Genomic DNA, 18,669 nt, shown 5'->3' with positions numbered 1-18,669 from the left:
TTATCTACATAGGCAAAACATTATTAGTATACGTTATAGCATATTTGGGGACTTGATTCTTGGATATTTGAGGGATTACTCATCTTAAAAACTTTCTAACATGATTATTTTAATTAATATTTTTTATTTTGAATAAAATATCAAACTTCAGTTGTGTCATGTTTTTATGCTAAAAGATAAGAACTGTTCAAAAATTCTGGAGAATTATGAAAATAATCCTTATAGTCTGACAGATTCTCATTGTTAGTGTAAATATTATTTTAAAGTGTATATATGAAATATAGATTAAATGTGAATTTAATATGAAGAGAATAGTGAGTTTGGTATATATGGTAGATGGATTTTGTGTTCCATTGTTTCTTTTTTTTTTTTTTTTTTTTTTTTTTTTTTTTGCCTTTGAAGAGTTTGTAACTTCCATGGAAAGACCTGAATGAAAGGTCATGAGAATATATGGGGGACTAAAGAAAGAGCAGAACCGGAAGTCAAACTAGCTATTAACTGTAATGTAAACTTGAAATTTCATACATATTTTTAATAATAAATTTTTGTTGTAAGTAACATAACAAAATAATAGAGAATTTTGAATATGGATCATACAGTAAATACTGTTGTCTTCGTATTAAATTTATTGGTTATGGTAATGATAATGTGGTCATGTAAGAAACCATCCTTTTTTCCTGAGATATACGTGGTGAAATAGTTTAGGAGCACTGTCACATGGTCTGCAACATACTTTCAAAAGGTCCAGCATACAGCATATAAGTGTCCATTGTACTAGTACAACTTTTCTGTTTATTTAAAATATCTTAAAATGTTGGAATAAATATTACATGAAATTTGCAATAAGGCCAAAATCGGCAAAAACTTGGAAAATTGTTGTTACAGTATTTAATTTTGTTTAAATGAACTATACTTACTGTTTAAATGTAATAACCAACCCAACTTTGTAGTCCCAGCCCCAGTCTTTAAGGGAGTTGAAAGCATGTTTTATGGAGAGTGCTTAAAGTAATTAGGAATGACTAACCTAGGTTCGACATCTGTTTTCAAATATTTATAGAGCCATCAGATGTAAAAGTGAGTTAGCTCTGACAGACTCTAGAGCTAGACTCTCCGCTGTGCTAGCCCCATTCGCTGCATGTGGCTGTTGAGCACTTTGTAGCTATTCAGGATTCAAATGTGCTGTAAGTGTGAAATATATACCACATTAAATATGATTAATTATGATGAATCAGTAATAGATTTAAAAACTTTATATAAAGAATGAAAATAGCTCATATATTAAAAAAATATTTTGAATATATTGGGTTAAATAAAATATATGTATTGAAATTAATTTTACCTGTTTCTTTTAACTTTTAAAATGTAGCCTCATTAGAAAATTGCTTATGGCTCACATTTTATTTTATTTCTGTTGGACAGCGCTGCTCTAGAGGATTGAACTTAGTAGCTTTTACATATAGTTAGGTTTCTACTTTCCATGAAAAGGAACATTATAGCAGTTAGTGACCATCTAAAGGTGGAATGGATTGCGTTGGGAGTTTGTTTTCTGCTATTAAAAGATGCTTAGACAATCCACGAAGGGGATATTTTAGAGTACATTCAAGAATGAGGTAAGGGCACAGATTTGGATTAGATGAATTCTGAGGTTATTTCAGTACATTTCCTGCCTCCATCCTTGTGATTCTAATATGTTACACCCTTCTTGAAAATTTCTGATGTAATAAGTCATTTAAAAAAAACATGATGAAAGGCAATAAATAAAAACTCTTTGATATGTAGATTGTAGGTGCTGTAGGAACTCAGGAAGGAGAAATGACATTCATCTGATAGCAAAAATTGGAGTTTTGAACCAGGCTCTGAAGAAGAGTAGGATTTGAATAAGCAAAACGCTTAGGGGAAGAACATTCCAGGGCAAGAATAAGCAGGTAAATAAAAGAGACTTGACAAAAGAGTACAAGAAGGATCAGTTTAAGAGACAGGGAATCTCTAAGTTTGCTTAGAGTGGAGGCTGTGTAGAAGAACTTAGGATCTAAGTTCATGTTTGTTTGTTTTTTTTTCCCCAGAAGAAATATCTGTCAAAAAAGAAACAGATGAATTCAAGGTTGTTTGCAAAAGATGCATATATTTCAGGACTTGTAAAATCTATTTAATGTGTCTGCCCAATTACTTTATTTTATCCTACAAAGTATCACTTGGGAAAGGCACATTAACCTGAAATGATCACAAGCAGTGTTAATGCTAGGTAACTGCAGAGATGATCAGATGAGTTCGTAAAATAGAAGCCAAAGAAATTTTACATAGATCTAGTAATTACCCCCAAAAGAATGGCCTTATAATTACAAGGATTGCATGTCACTGAACAAGCCTTTTAAATATCACTTTATTTTTGTTATTTTTTGTGACGGAGTCTTGTTCTGTCACCCAGGTTGGAGTACAGTGGCGTGAGCTTGGCTCACTGTAAGCTCCACCTCCCAGATTCAAGCGGTTCTCTTGCCTCAGCCTCTGAGTAGCTGGGATTACAAGTGTGTGCCACTATGCCTGGCTCATTTTTGTATTTTTAATAGAGATGGGATTTCACCATGTTGTCCAGGCTGGTCTCAAACTCCTGACCTCCGGTGATCCACCTGCCTCAGCCTCCCAAAGTGCTGGGATTACAGGCTTGAGCCACTGCACCCAGCCTTAAAGATCACTTTAGAAAGCAGTGTATGGCCAGGAGCAGTGACTCACGCCTGTAATCTCAGCACTTTGGGAGGCCAAGGCGGGTGGATCACCCGAGGTCAGGAGTTCTGGCCAACATGGCGAAACCCCGTCTCTACTAAAAATACAAAAAGTTAGCTGGATGTAGTGGTGGGCGCCTTTAGTCCCAGCTACTTGGGAGGCTAAGGCAGGAGAATTGCTTGAATCCAAGAGGTGGAGGTTGTGGTGAGCCGAGATCACGCCACTGCAGTCCAGCCTGGATGACAGAGTGAGATTGTCTCAAAAAAAAAAAAAGCACTGTACAAATTATGCTGTGGAAATTGTGCTTGTACACATAAAGGGCCAGCAGGTGGTAGATAGGTGGAATGACAGTGTTCTAAGGTTATGAGAATTAGTGCTAGTAAATTAGATAACATTTTTGGTGCCTTCTATCATATGTGGATTCAAATGTGTTGTATTTCATTCAACTTAGAAGTAAAGATGTGATGCTCTCAAATACCATAATTAATGACACTAAGGGACTTGGTAATGATGAAGATAGTGATGTAGGAGTGTAAAACAAAATTGTTTTGTAAAATAAGAGTGGGAGGGAAATAATATTCCTAAATTATGTTTACACTGGGTAAAAGTGCAAATCCATCTTGCATTCAGGATGTATGACAGTTAATAATTATAGCTATCATATATTGAATTTTAATTGGTTTCAAGTTAATGTATAAAGTACTTCACATTTATTATCTCATTCATCCTTCACAAGAACCCTTCAAGGAAGGAAGGAATAGTCTCATTTTGCAAATCAGAAAACTCAGTCATGTTAGAAAGTAGCAGAATTAGAATTTGAACCTAGGTCTCTCCAATTCCAATTCTACATTTTTGTAATCCTTGCTATAATGATTAACTTATGAGAATCAACGTTGTGATTGAACTGATGCCAAGTGCTAATAATGATTTATTATCTTTGTTAAATGTACTTTTTATGATAATCCAAGGTGTAGTTGATGCCAACATATGTTTTACCTGTTTATCTTTGTCAACAGTTTTTGCCTGTATACATGCACATTCGAGTTCTGGTTGCTGCATACTTATTTCAAACAGGGTATGGTCATTTCTCATACTTCTGGATCAAAGGAGATTTTGGAATCCATAGAGTATGTCAGGTAGGAATGCACTGTTATTTCCTTTTCTTTCAGTTGAACATGCTTTCTTGAGAAATCATTAACTTGAGAAAAAATATAAATATAGTCGTTATAAGACTATGAATAATTTGAATTTATGAAATAGCACTGTAAAGTTGTATTCTGTGTTCTATGTTTAGTATTTCAAGATAAATAGTGAAAGAAGGAAAATATAATTTAATATATAATAAAAGCGCTGGTACACAAGAGACAGCATTGCTGATTCACTTTGGTTTTGTAGAAACAGTTACCTGGAATTAGTATAATGTGCTATGTTTTCTTTCTCTGAGAAGAGGATGAATATTAATTAAGTTTCTACCTAGTGCTAAGTAGTTTCTAAACATTATTTCATTTACCCCACATTACAACCTTGAGTTGTTATCCTTATATTTACAGATGAGGAATGTAAGGCTCAGAGAGCTTAAATAATTTGCCCAAGGTCACATAGTAAGTGGTAGAGCACTAATAAAGCTCTGCCCAAATTCTGTGTTTTTTGAATGACATTAAACTGATATCTGAAATGACTGTTATGAAAGTCCCAAAGACACTTATAAATTTGAGTTTTGAGTAATACTATTTCGTATGTATGACAACTCTTAATTTGATCCCAAATGGGGTAAATCAACATTAAACTAGATGAAATGGACAATGCTTTCTTAAGATAATATAATCTGTGCTTCGAAACTATAGCCCTCAGAAGGACTGCTTTTTTCTCCTTTAGCAAGATAGCAATTATAGCCAGAGGACAGCCTAGGTTGGTGCTTTGCTGGGATTTAGTTAATGTAATGATGTATGCATATTTTATATTCAACTCTTTACGGTGATTGTAGAACAAATGTAATTTAAGGGATTAGTAATATGTACTTTTACAGTCATTACTGAGTCTTAGCCATTTATACTCTGTCAGAGAAATTCTGCCTTTGCTGTTTGTGTATACCTAGAATGAAAACCATTACTTAGAATGAAACTATTTTGTTCTCCTTTTCAATAGGTTTTATTTCGTCTCAATTTCCTGGTAGTGGTGTTATGTATAGTAATGGATCGACCTTATCAATTCTATTACTTTGTCCCCTTGGTCACTGTATGGTTCATGGTCATATATGTTACTTTAGCACTATGGCCACAAATAATCCAAAAGAAAGCAAACGGTAAATATACTTTCTTACTAATGTTAGTAAATATATTTTTTCAAAGTGTGAAATTTCTTTTTAGTTGCTAAAGGATATTATTTTTATTAAGTGATATAGACAGTTTAAATTTATATGTAGTTTTGACATTTTGAAGTTCTGTTCTTAAACGATATTTCTAAAATGTTACAGCTAAGTAGTTAAAGTAATATTAACAGTGGAGAATAATAGTTTACATTGTATATGTTTTTTCTTTTTTAAATTTAAATTCTTCAAAACCATTTTACATATTAACTAATGCTACAGTTTTTAAACTGTCTTCTTATACAGAGGCAGAGTGGAGAGAGCTGAAAGAGAGAAGGGAAAGCCAAATAAGCCTCCGTGCCCCTATGTCTTGCTTCAATCTTGGCAGCTCTACTTTGATTTCTTATGTACATATTGAGATTTTTGAGTAAATATTTCTTTGCAAAATGCTTCTTATGTCAAACACAATTGAAAGCACTAATATAATTTATTTTCTAGACAAGCGTTAAAGCAGTTATTATCAACCTGTTTTACATATAAGGAACGTAAATACCCAAAAGCTTGTTATTTTCAAATTTCACATGGTTAGTTACTAATAATGTTCAAAGTGAGGCCACAGTCATTTATCTTAATGCTTTTTTCACCCTCAAGATCATATAATTAAAATAAAATCTTCCTTTTTTGGAAAAATAATTTTTTATTTTAAAAAATGTATTTAACTTGACTCAACCAAATATTATATGTCAAAAATATTTTTCCATTGGCTTCCAGTATAATATCAAATAATTTTTCAGGAATGAGTTGAGGTCTAGCCTCTATTAAAGTCCAATAGTGTCTTTGGACAGCCTTTGTCATTTAATTTCTCTATACAAACCCAGCATATTGATCAAATAAACTATCAATATGTATAAACTTTGAACACATAATTTTAAATATGCATATGTTACAATACATTTTATATTTAAACTCTAATCCATTAGGGAGTTTAAGCTTTCTCCTTGGAACTTTAATGTTTAAGCAATATCACCTAAGTCATATTCAACAAGAGTGTTTGTTAGAATTATATTGAACATCTTGTTCCAGATGTTGCTGTAACTTTGAATAATGAATAAGTATAATTGAATCTAGGAGGCATTTTGAAATTTATTTCTAATGGATGAACAGCAGGTGTACAGGGTATCAGTTATACTTTATAGCCTCATTCCTAGCAAGAATCCTTTGTTTTTCTTTTTGTCCTACTTGTAATTTATACCAGCTAGGTATATTTTGTGTATTCTTGTAAGCATTCTTATATTCTTTTAAGAACTATTCAGCATGTACATATATCAAATAGAGAGTATTTAATATGTTGTGTAATATAAATTTATTTTTTAGTAAATTAAATATTTTCTCTCTTAGGAAATTGTTTCTGGCATTTTGGCTTACTGTTGAAACTAGGCTTTTTGCTGTTATTCATATGTTTTTTGGCATATTCTCAGGTTTGTACAATCCTTTCAGTTTATATTTTTTAATATTTCATTTTAAAGTTCAAATCTATTAAAGCATGTGAGAAGAGTCAGAGCTTTTTTTTAGCTTCATTTTTTAATGACTGTAATAAAAATGTCACTCTGTAGTTGACTACTCAGTGTAGTTCTTTTGAGATATATATACTTTGTTACCACTGTTTTTGTTGTAAGAGCAATTTAAAGCTCTTCCTTTGGCAGTTGTTCAAGATCCATTTTACTTGACTTTGATCAATCAAACATTTATTGAATGCTTCTTGTAAGACACTAGTCTAAGCGGAGATCAAAATTTTCTTGACAGAATTTGCAGCTAGTTTGTGTATTATTCATTGCATCAGAGTATTACTTGATTTTTCCATAACTACATACGGTAAAATTTTAGCAGTTAGTAAAACCAACTTAGGAGCAAAGGGGTTTACGTATATATAGTATGTTTAATTAAATAAAACTTTTGGTCATTTTGTTTAGCTCTAACCTTGTATTTTTCTATTCTGATGGTTGAGATATTCTGTTATTTTAACAGGATGCCAGTCTGCTACCTGCTGGTTAAATCCATCAGGGAGATGTATTATTTGGGCAGCATGATATTTATAACAACACATTTTAATTTGAATGCCTATAGTTGTGTCATATTCTGCAGTGTACTCACATCTCCAACACTCGGTTTTGTACCTGGCTGTGTCAGGCAGAAGGAAGTGCCCTATAGGCATTTTGTGTGTATGTATAATCCTATGCTGTTTGGGTTTTTTTTTTTTTTCTTTTTGTAGACTTTTATATTTGTTTTTATACTTAGAGGTCTTTAAAGCACTGTTATGTCTGCCTGACACTCAAGCTTTTTTATAGAAGATAAATAAGGAAACAACTAACAAATGTATAAAGAAATAGCCAGGTTACGGCAACAACTTCTTGACAGTTATTCATTAAAATTCCCAACACTCTGTGGATACTGCTGAGGGAAAGAAAGAAAAGCTGACTAGAGATTCAATATAGGGATTAAGAATGTTTCCCTAGCTTTGGATCAGTGTTGACCACTGGACAAGAACAAAAAGCCCACTGTCTTTCACAAAATAGTGCTTAATAAATACTTGTTTATTGATCACATAATAAGAAATTAATTAGAGATAAAATTTTAAATTGTATATACATCATATATATTCATAGGTATGTTACATGTGTATGATCCATAAGATCATATATTTTATCTAAGAGGTATGTACCTAGTGTATATCTATATTCATGTTTATATATATATACACACACACACGTATATATGATCTATAAGCACTTCAGACTTCAGATTGCCAGTCTTGGTAAAAATCACCCCTGGCTGGGCACAGTGGCCCACGCCTGTAATCCCAGCACTTTGGGAGGCTGAGACGGGTGGATCACGAGGTCAGGAGATCGAGACCATCCTGGCTAACACGGTGAAACCTCGTCTCTACTAAAATACAAAAAAAAATTAACCGGGAGTGGTGGCGGGCGCCTGTAGTCCCAGCTACTCGGGAGGCTGAGGCAGGAGAATGGCGTGAACCCGGGAGGCGGAGCTTGCAGTGAGCCAAGATTGCACCACTGCACTCCAGCCTGGGCAATAGAGCAAGACTCCATCTCAAAAAAAAAAAAAAAAAAAAAAAATCCTTAATTTTCTGAGACATAGATTTTGATAGAACTTATTTTTAATATGCTATGTGCATTTTAAATTCTGTGGCTAAATGGAGACGGTTGCATTTTATTAAAATAATATTATAAAGTTCTTCTGACCTAAAGACTCAACATTATCTAAAATACAATATCATTTTCATCTTTTTTCTTTGTTTTTTAATAGCCTCTTTAAAAATCATGATGTTACACTTTTTATGCCGTAGCATTAGGTCTAATAATGGAGCTTTCCTTGATAGAGAGTTCATTGTGATTATTCTGAAAATTGAGGGTTTTGTTCTTTTCTTTGAAAGACTTCGTTAACGTTCAGGAATGTACCCAAGACTTCTGCCCCTTCATTCCCCGATTTTCCAACCTGTCAGATTCATAAGAGGGTACTATTCACTAACTTTACCAGAGTAAAACTGTAAACTTTGTTTCAAAGGCTGGTAATGGCATTTGGGTATGGTTGATTGAGTAAGATGACTAATTCAGAGGACTCTTTTAACTCAAATAGTTAATTATAGATTATTGAGGACATTTGGAGAATGATAACTATATTTTAACTTTAACAGTTGTTATTTGGGATATTGATACCATATTGGCTGAAATATTTTGTATTTTTCTGTTTGATTAGTAAATACTATCATTTTGTTTGTGAGATTAAAAACCTTATATAGAATGATTTTCTAATTACCAGGTTTTCTGATTTGGGGGCTTAAGAAAATTTTACGCTCTCAGTAGCCTTTCATGTGAAATGAAAATAAGTTTACCAAGTTTTAAGTCATCTTTCTTGGTCATTGAAAGATAAATTTATTTTCAAATTTTAAAAATTTCATTTGAAATACATTTCAAATGAAGTGATATTTTCAAATGAAATAAACCAAAATTTTAACATTGTGAATTACTCTTATGTAATCCAAAGTTTAGAAAACTATAATTTATAATAGAATTGCAAAGCAAATATTGACTTGTACCATCTTAATTTATTTTCTGGATTCCTTTTCTCAGGGTGCATTTGAGAAGATCTTTTCTCTTTGGCCATTGTCCAAGTGTTTTGAACTGAAAGGGAATGTATATGAATGGTGGTTCAGATGGAGGTTAGACCGTTATGTATGTATTTACTTTGTGATATTTTGTCATTTCAAATCATACTGTTGGAAAATGATGTGGAAATTTTTGATCTATCTATACTTAGTTTCAGAATAAAGAAAGATGTTGATTTAGTAAATCAAAACAGTCCACTACCCCTTGCACTCGTTTCTTTACAGCAGTGAAAGAGTATGCATGTGTATATATATCTGCTGGGAAATATTATTTTAAAATGTTACCTATAATGTGGCCTGTCTGACTTATAATTTTGATTTGTAGGTGACCTGTTGTATATATGCTTCAGCCATTCAAAACAATATTTATTGAGTTTCAATACGTGCCCTAGATGTTGATGCCATGAAGTATACATTAGAGAAAGAAAGAAGACATCCCAACAGGCTTCTAAGCTTTAAGAATCTAGTTTAGGCCGGGCACGGTGGCTCAAACCTGTAATCCCAGCACTTTGGGAGGCCAAGGCGGGTGGATCACGAGGTCAGGAGATCGAGACCATCCTGGCTAACACGGTGAAACCCCGTCTCTACTAAAAATACAAAAAAACTAGCCGGGCGAGGTAGCGGGTGCCTGTAGTCCCAGCTACTCGGGAGGCTGAGGCAGGAGAATGACGTAAACCCGGGAGGTGGAGCTTCCAGTGAGCCAAGATCTGACCACTGCACTCCAGCCTGGGCGACAGAGCGAGACTCCGTCTCAAAAAAAAAAAAAAGAATCTAGTTTAAAACCCAAGATTACTATTATAAGAGGATACTAAACTATGCAATATAGATTTTGTGGTAGAAGTGTGCAAAGAAGAAAGAGCGGTGTCTTGTATTAGTCTATGAACTTGATCTTGAAGAAGGATTAAGGTTTAATTGGCCAAGAAAATGTACATCTAGCACAGCATTTGGAAAACAGATACTAAATAACTATTAATTACTTAATTCTTTCCTTTTTTCCTTTCATTTTTGACTCATCTCTTTTTTCCAACAAATGTTTTCTTAGTGCTTATTCTTTGCCTTTCCTAGTTTCCAACACCTATGCACTTTTCCAGTGTACTACATTGCATCTCAAAACCACATCTGAATAAAATGTTTGCTAAAGTCTCTACATCAAATAATTTTTAAATTTACTCAATATTCTCATTAGAGCAGTGTATTATGATATGACTGTCCCAGTCTATTTAGGCTGCTGTAGTAGAGTACCATAGATTGTGTGGTTTATAAACAACAAAAATTTATTTCTTACAGTTTTGGAAGCTGGGAAGTGTAAAATCACACCAGCAGATTTGGTCTGGTGAAGGCCCACTTGCTGTTTCATAGACACTCGACTTCTCACTCTGTCCTCACGTGCTGCAAGGGGCAAGGATGCTCTCTGGGGTCTTTTTTTTTAAAGGGCATGAATCCCATTCATGAAGGCTCTGACCTAATGACCAACCAAAGGCTTTACCTCCAAAACTATCACACTGGGGATTAACATGATTCAACTTAACGATTTTGAGTGGAAGGAAATGTTCAGTCTGTTGCAATGATAGTTCACATTAAGTCTTTGTTTAAAAAGAGAAAGCTCGTGTACTTTCTTTTCTACCATATTTTTTTCACTTTTTTGAGCATATACTTTTTTCCGAAATTATGACCTGGTGGTGTTATTCTTTGTTTTATTTGACTGAAAGGACTGATATAAAATGTGTTTCATCTTTGTTGGGTGCATTTAAATTTTATCATACGTCTGTAGGAGAGTTTCTTTCTATTTTTAAATTGTCTTTATTACTTCACTTACCACTGAGATGGCTCAGAATGAACCAGCGTTATCTCATATTGTTCCAAGAGATGCTTGCTTGTCTATTGCTGATGGTTTCTAACAATCATCAGCTTTATTTCATTTCTTGAAGTTTCACTCTTGAAGTTGAAGTCCTTCATAGACACTTCAAACTTTAAGCTTTTAACCTACCTACTTTTATTCATATATTCCTCACTAACCAAATAGTTTTCCTGTTTTTTGAAAACTAACTGTTTAAAACAGATTTTCTGTCTTTACTTTTCAGGTAGTTTTCCATGGAATGCTGTTTGCTTTCATTTATCTGGCTTTGCAGAAGCGTCAAATACTTTCTGAAGGAAAGGGTGAACCTCTTTTTTCAAACAAAATTTCAAATTTTCTATTGTTTATTTCAGTAGTTTCTTTCTTGGTAAGTTTTGAAAACTTTCCAAAATCCTAAATGGTATGGAATATTAATGTTAAGATATGGAAATATAATCAGTTATTTTTAATAATAAATCTTTTATTGTTTTCTCCTTATTTTTTTTTTTAATATTTAGAAATTTTAATACTTCTCTTCCAGTAATTGATAGGATAGCTAGACAAATTTAGTAAAGCTATAGACTATCTTAAGGACATGATCAATTTGACCTGATGTTAGAATAGTTAGGTAAGCAATAACAGCAGAATACACATTTATCTCAAATGCATGCAAAATGTTTGCCAAAATAAACCATATTTTTATCTATAAAAATACTTTCAATAGTTTTTAAAAATTGTTTATTTTTAATTATGAATACATATTCATATTTGTGGGGCACATGTGATATTTTGATGCAAGCATGCAATGCATAATGATCAAATCAAGGTAATGTTAAATGCTTGAGGCGATGTATATCTCCTTATTTTTCTAACTGGACTTAAATTCTAAAGAGACTGTATATAAGTTAAAAATGAAGAATAAATGAGAGCTCAATTAAATGGGAATTTTTAAAGTTACAGTAAATTTGGGAGAAAATTTAATGTAAAGTGTTTCATATGGAGAGCCATCACTGCCTTTTGATCACTATTTCCAGAAAAGCACAGACTTGTGCACCTCCCTCTGTGCTTTCTTATGTTTGGACAGTTGAACATACCAAAACAGGTGATGAGCAAACTTGTAAGCGGTTTTTACTGATAGTTATATAGCATAATGAAGTATAATGTTATAAATGAAGAAAACTGTTAAAAAACAAAACAAAACAAAACACTGTGAGGCTTATGCCTCTTCCAGACTTGTTTTTGTGAACTTTTCCATACATTTTTTGTTTTAGACCTATTCCATCTGGGCTAGCAGTTGTAAAAACAAAGCAGAATGCAATGAACTCCATCCATCTGTTTCTGTGGTGCAGGTACTTATCTTGATTTAGAGAAATTTTTGCATCTTAATTCTTGATAAGAAAATGGTTTTTAGCGGCAGAGAGATTTGAGATTGAACTCCAGAAAATGTAGAGAAGTTACTTCATCTTTCTAAGCCCTTCCTTTCTCTGTAGTAGTAGGGGTATTAAAATCTCTTTCAAAGGGTTCTTGTATTTAATATGTGAAAATGATGTAGCTCAGTATTTTTCACTTAATCTGCCCTTAGAAAACATTAATTCCCGGCCGGGCATGGTGGCTCACGCCTGTAATCCCAGCACTTTGGGAGGCTAAGGCTGGTGGATCACCTGAGGTTAGGAGTTTGAGACCAGCCTGGACAACATGGTGAAACCCTGTCTCTACTAAAAATACAAAAATTAACCAGGCATGGTGGTGGGCATCTGTAATCCCAGCTACTTGAAAGACTGAGGCAGGAGAATCACTTGAACCCAGAAGGCGGAGGTTGCAGTGATCCGAGATTGCATCATTGCACTCCAACCTGGGCGACAACCAAGACTCTGTCTCAAACAAACAAACAAACAAAAAAACCCAAGAAGTTAATACTACATGCTAGATATTATGCCAAGGGCTGCAGTGGTTACCAAATCAGACATAGTTCCTACTCTCTTGGAGCCTACATTCTTTTTAGTGTTGTACATCTTACACAATACTTTTATTATAATAAACTCATTAAATGGTTTTATGTTTAAAACCTTTGTTTAGGTCTTACCTTCATGATTTTCACCATTTTGTATATCACCTGTACTATTAATTATTTACAGTGTTTCTTTAAATGACTCACAACCTGTGCTATAATTAGTACCTTATGTATGTTTTCTCATTTAATGTTCACATCAACCTTTCAAAGTAAAGCTTATCTCTATTTGTGTGAATTAAGAAAAAGACCCGCAAGATTAAGTGCCTTGCCACAAGTCCCAGAACTAACACAAGCAAAAGACGAGATTTAACCTTGAGTCTTTTTGATGCTATTGCCCATGAGAATCACTCAATTATACCTGAGTGGTTCACTTTGGTTCCTTTTTCCCATATTATCTCCTCCTTCTTCATCTTTTATGCATCCTAGAGACCTTAGATCCTTTGACAAAATGCCGAAGATGATCAACATTGAATATGAGTTTTTCCCTGAAGTGTGAACAGATTTGTCAATCCTTTTATAAGAGAAAGTTTCTGGAAAGTAGTAGTGAAAGTGGAGATTCTTTTTTTCTTTATAGTTTCTTGCTTTTTTATAAGGAGGGTGGATTCTAAGGAAAGGATTCTTTGCTTGGTAAGCTGGTTATTGGATGTGAGACAATTATTAACATGGCACATGTGTGGATATGTAACAAACCTGCACGTTGTGCACATGTACCCTAGAACTTAAAGTATAATAAAAAATAGTAATAAGAAGAAAAGAAAATGCAAGATTGTTCCACCAAAAATGAAAGATTGTTCCACCTGGTACAGAAGGATAGGGGAGAGGAGTAAAGGCCAGGATCTCAAAAGCTGGAGATTCTTTCGGGAGAGAAAAGATCTAGAGAGGAAAATATCGTACATGTGAATATAGTTCAAGACATCATTTACGAGGCCGTGCAGAGCAAACATGAAGACATGTTAAAAGCCATGCCATTTCCCATACTATCATGGCTGCCAGCCAAAGGAGAATTTTGAAGGGAGTCAAGAGAGGGAGTGACTGTCAACCAAGCAGATACTTTATGAGAGCAGCAAAATTATATGATTTTGTGAAGTGTTGCTACATAAATATGATAGCAACTTTTTCTACACAAAGGGCCCTAGGCAAATTTGTAATTTTTTCAGTATACATAAAATTGTTCAGTCATGAACTACTAAAAATGTTCATTGGTATGCAGCATACAGACCATGTGTTGAGAAATCCAGTTTGAGTAGGCTCTAGAACAAAAATAACTTTCTAATACTTTTAGAATATAAGAAGACCATTGTATATGTGTCAAGTTCACAAAGAATAAGGTTATCATTTAAAAGAAAGCTTTATACAAAATAATTTTCAATAAAGAGATTATTAATATTTGCCTTTGTGCTTTTTCTTTAGATTTTAGCCTTCATCCTAATAAGGAACATCCCTGGATATGCCCGTTCAGTTTACAGTTCATTTTTTGCTTGGTTTGGAAAAATTTCATTAGAGGTTGGTACATTAATATTTTGCTTATCTTACACAGCCAGGTGTTACATGTTTGTGTATGTACATGTGTATGTGTGTAAATATCACACATATATATGTGAGTATGAAAATCAGACATACTTTTTTCTAAACCAAAGCTATTATGGAATTACAAGGAAAAGACTTAGAACTTTCAACAATACTGAAGTATTTTTGAATGTTTTTAAGCCTTATTTTTAAATGACTAGATATAGATTACTTGCAAAGTATTATTTACGTTGTCTTGAGCTTTCAAGCACAACCAAGATGCTGAGATCAAGAGAGAAAAATATTAGACCAGGTATATAAATGAAATCAAGCTGAGGGGATTTTGATTTTTTGTTCATCTCCGTAATTAAATATATTACTGGAATTCAGTTTATTGATGCACACCATAATAAAATTTATCCTTATTATGATTGGAAATCGTGGGAGAAAGTATAAACTCATTACATTTTCTGTAAGATGCATTATATGAAATTATTTACAAAATCAGTTTGAACAGTAGGTTTTGAAATGTATTCTGAGTAGTCCAAGCCTTATTATTTCAAATAGAATGTTTTAAAACAATTTATATTGTAATCATAACATATATTTTAGAATTTTTAGAGTATAAGATTTATTAAATTGTCTCATAAATAGGGAAAATAAATTCCTCTTTGAGTTCTTGAATAATTGTTCTATTATTTTCTTTGGTCTCATTTATAAGAGAGATTGTATTAGCAGTTGGAGTTCTAAGGAGTAGACTGCAGTGGACTTTTCAGGGCCAATAGTGAGACAGAATAAAATGGTTTTAGGAAAGCCTTCTAATGTTACTATGCGATCAAATGTTTAAATTAGGAAAAACTATAATTTATTCATGGACCCTCTATAAATATCTGACTTAAATATTTTTTCTCCTAGCTGTTTATTTGCCAGTATCACATATGGCTGGCAGCGGACACAAGGGGTATCTTGGTACTGATACCTGGAAACCCTATGCTCAACATCATTGTCAGCACTTTCATATTTGTTTGTGTGGCACATGAAATTTCTCAGATCACTAATGATCTTGCACAGATTATTATTCCTAAAGATAACTCATCTCTCTTGAAAAGGTTGGCATGTATAGCTGCATTTTTTTGTGGACTCCTCATCTTATCATCCATTCAAGATAAATCAAAACATTAGGTTCCAAAAATTCTAAAAAACCTAAACTCTTCAGGCTTACTTTGTGTGTCTCTAGAAGAGAAAAGCATCTATCTGGAGATATAAATGTATATGTAAATATAAACGTTTGTGGCAAGAGGACAGTTCTGTGATATCTGTTGAACATGTGTGGTTGTATATATTAGAAATGTACATATCCAATGTGAAATACTAAACAAACAAAAAACCGGAATGCATTGTATAGAACTGCATGTGAAGTCTTTTCTACTGAATCTATATTTCCATTTGTAAATGATTTTAAGTTAACATATGAAGGCAGGGAAATGATTACCTTTCCAGTAAAGAATATAGATAATTTAATTAACTTAGTGACACCACCGAGTGTTTTGATATAACTAAATTTGTGGTAATAAGACTGTCTGCACCTATATTCATTGTGGAACTTCCTATTTCATTGGAAACTTTCTTACTCAAGAATGACGGCAGTATTGTTTTCTTATATGTGCAATGAAGTGGAATGATAAACAGTATGCCTTTAATTTATATGTGTTCTTGTTCTGATGTTATGTTTTCTGAAATGATTTTTCTTCCTAACTGTGGTTTTCAGGTATGCAAGCCGAAATCTTTGTACGCTTTGTCTCACAGAATAGTTCTGAGGCTGCAGTACAGGGTTTTGTCATTGTTGATGTTATTGTTGCTTCTTTTTATAAAAAGCCAAAATTTTTTTTCCAATCCAAACGTTCACCTGTTTCCTTTCCTCAAGCTATACCAGTGTAATACCAGTTACCCTGTGGATCCATTTAATATGTTATCCCCACTAATTAATTTTCGTATATTATTTCCAATATTTGGAAAACTCTTTATAACCATTTGGTATTTCCTATTACCCACCTCCTATTTTAAATATTTATCAGTCTAAACTTGTACAGTGTAGTAAACATGCAAGTTGTTATGATTGGGCTGTATTACCGTAAGTAGAATTTTAAGTAAACTGGTGAATTTGGTCAATAAATGTTTTTGCTTTTTTTTTTTTTTTTCTTTTTACAGGCTGTTAGAGGTATACATTTATTTATCTGTTGTACAGATTTGATTATGATTTTAATGTTTGAAAGATTGCACTTGTTTGCTTTTACTATGTGTGGGGTAAAATATATTTTCTGTTCACAGTATATGAAAATATGGAGTAATTTAAACAGTAAATAAACATTCTGTGGATGCTTATTTTTGTATTGGCAAAGTATCAATTAAACTCTTTGTGTTCTTTTTCAAAAATGCTGGATCCATTAATGATTGGTTCAAATATCTAATTTATTTCCTCAACTTAAATTTGCTTTTTAAATTGCTTAGTATGTAGGGGTAGATTACCAAATGATAGTTGAATAAAGAATCATTTAGTTATCAGAGCTTCAGAGGGTCATCTGCTTTCCACCAAGGAAGTTTAAGCATTATGGTTCATTAGTGATTTTGCTTGAAGATTTTAAAAATGTAATGTATTTAGCACTGGATTTATGTGCTACTGATATACCTCCATTAATTGAGGAATATTTCTTGGACAGAAATGTGTGTTCTTTCCTTTTCTCCCTTCTTTTGCCCTTACTTAATCTTTTGACATTTCCCAGATAGACAATTGTAATGATTCATTGCTCTGCCTCCTAGACTGCAGCCTTATAAGTAGAGAATAGTATAGTTATAAATCAAAAACTTCCAAGTACTGTGATCACATTATTCTTGTTCATGTAGCTTGCCAATGAGTACAGTGCATTTTAATTTAGCTTGTAAGTTTTATCACCTGAAAAGGTTCTTCTTGATGAAACAATTGAAAAAGAAAGATGACCAGTCTCCCTGTGTATTTTTGGAAGCACTTACATCTTCAGTAGTGATGCCCAAGTGAATATATGCTTTTCTCTCCTATTTGAACTCAAGCCTAAAACTTACCTGGTGAGCCCTGTTTCTTCATCACATGTTCTTATTTAATATAAAGCACTGTTTTTTACATATAATTATGTATATAATAATTTGTATAATTTAAATATGTATTTGTAGTTACAAATGTATTTTATATTTGATTTTCTTAATTAGTCTTAAAAGGTTATTGTGGAAGTTGCCACAATGTAGCACCTGCATATATGGTAAATGTCTTAATATTTTGTTTTCTGCATCGACTCAGGTACTGACCAGTTGCATTACTCAGTCATACCATTCTTCAGAATAAGATTTTCAACAGGATGTTTAGATATGCTAAAGTTGAGATAAAACCACAGAGGTTCTCTAAATTCAGATTTTCTATAATAGAAATCACAGTCAGAAATCTACCATCTGGCTTTAAAAGGTAATTGCTTGACTGAATTCCATGTCAAATCGTTCGTCCTTTCCTTTGCCAAAACTTCCCATTTTTGTGCATAACCAATAGGAGCATTAAAAATTCAGCCCACATAAATTAATAATGTTTTACAAGGATGTGGAACCCAAGTTCATTCATTATTCTATTCTCAAATGACTTTATACTAAAACCTTAAAAAGAGAATGCATCCTGGATATAGTCATTGATATCATAAACTGGATGTGTTCCATGGCTTACATTGCAGACAATTCAGTGTTTTGCGTGATGAATTGGATATACCACATGGGAGTCTGCTGTATGACAGGAGATTAGGTAGTATTGTACTTAGAGATTTTTGGAACAGTTGAAAGAAATTCAATTCTTCACATCATTCAAGAGAGAAATTACCTTTTTAGCTTAATAGTGGAGACTGAAATAAAGATTGCCAGTTTTGGTTGGCAATTCAATCCATCTTACCGCTTTGAATATTTCTCTGCAAAGACATTCAAAAATGATTGCGTACATTTATGACTTAATTTGTTCATTCTTAGAATAATTGTGATTTGGGGAAACTTACTTGGCAAGGTGAATTCTGACTCATTTTCTTATACTAAAAATGGTTTCCAGAAAA

The 18,669-nt window shown here is 33.0% G+C and overlaps 1 protein-coding gene across 3 annotated transcripts in view; it reads left to right on the top strand.

The window, feature by feature from the left end:
* Positions 1–16,990, top strand: part of CASD1 (CAS1 domain containing 1) — a 48,633-nt gene extending 31,643 nt beyond the window's left edge. For 2 of the 3 annotated variants that reach the window (XM_025380814.1, XM_025380816.1), the window contains exons 11-18: positions 3,735–3,854; positions 4,864–5,020; positions 6,422–6,501; positions 9,172–9,273; positions 11,288–11,428; positions 12,312–12,389; positions 14,462–14,554; positions 15,473–16,990. In XM_025380814.1, the coding sequence (XP_025236599.1) occupies positions 3,735–3,854; positions 4,864–5,020; positions 6,422–6,501; positions 9,172–9,273; positions 11,288–11,428; positions 12,312–12,389; positions 14,462–14,554; positions 15,473–15,739 (1,038 nt within the window). In that variant the 3' untranslated portion in view covers positions 15,740–16,990. Of the gene's footprint in view, positions 1–3,734; positions 3,855–4,863; positions 5,021–6,421; positions 6,502–9,171; positions 9,278–11,287; positions 11,429–12,311; positions 12,390–14,461; positions 14,555–15,472 lie in introns of all 3 variants that reach the window. The other variant, XM_025380815.1, reaches the window with a different exon arrangement.
* Positions 16,991–18,669: the final 1,679 nt, after the last annotated feature.

Source organism: Theropithecus gelada, chromosome 3 (genome assembly GCF_003255815.1).
Source record: "Theropithecus gelada isolate Dixy chromosome 3, Tgel_1.0, whole genome shotgun sequence".
Lineage (NCBI taxonomy): Eukaryota > Metazoa > Chordata > Mammalia > Primates > Cercopithecidae > Theropithecus > Theropithecus gelada.
This window is presented reverse-complemented; position numbering and strand designations above follow the sequence as displayed.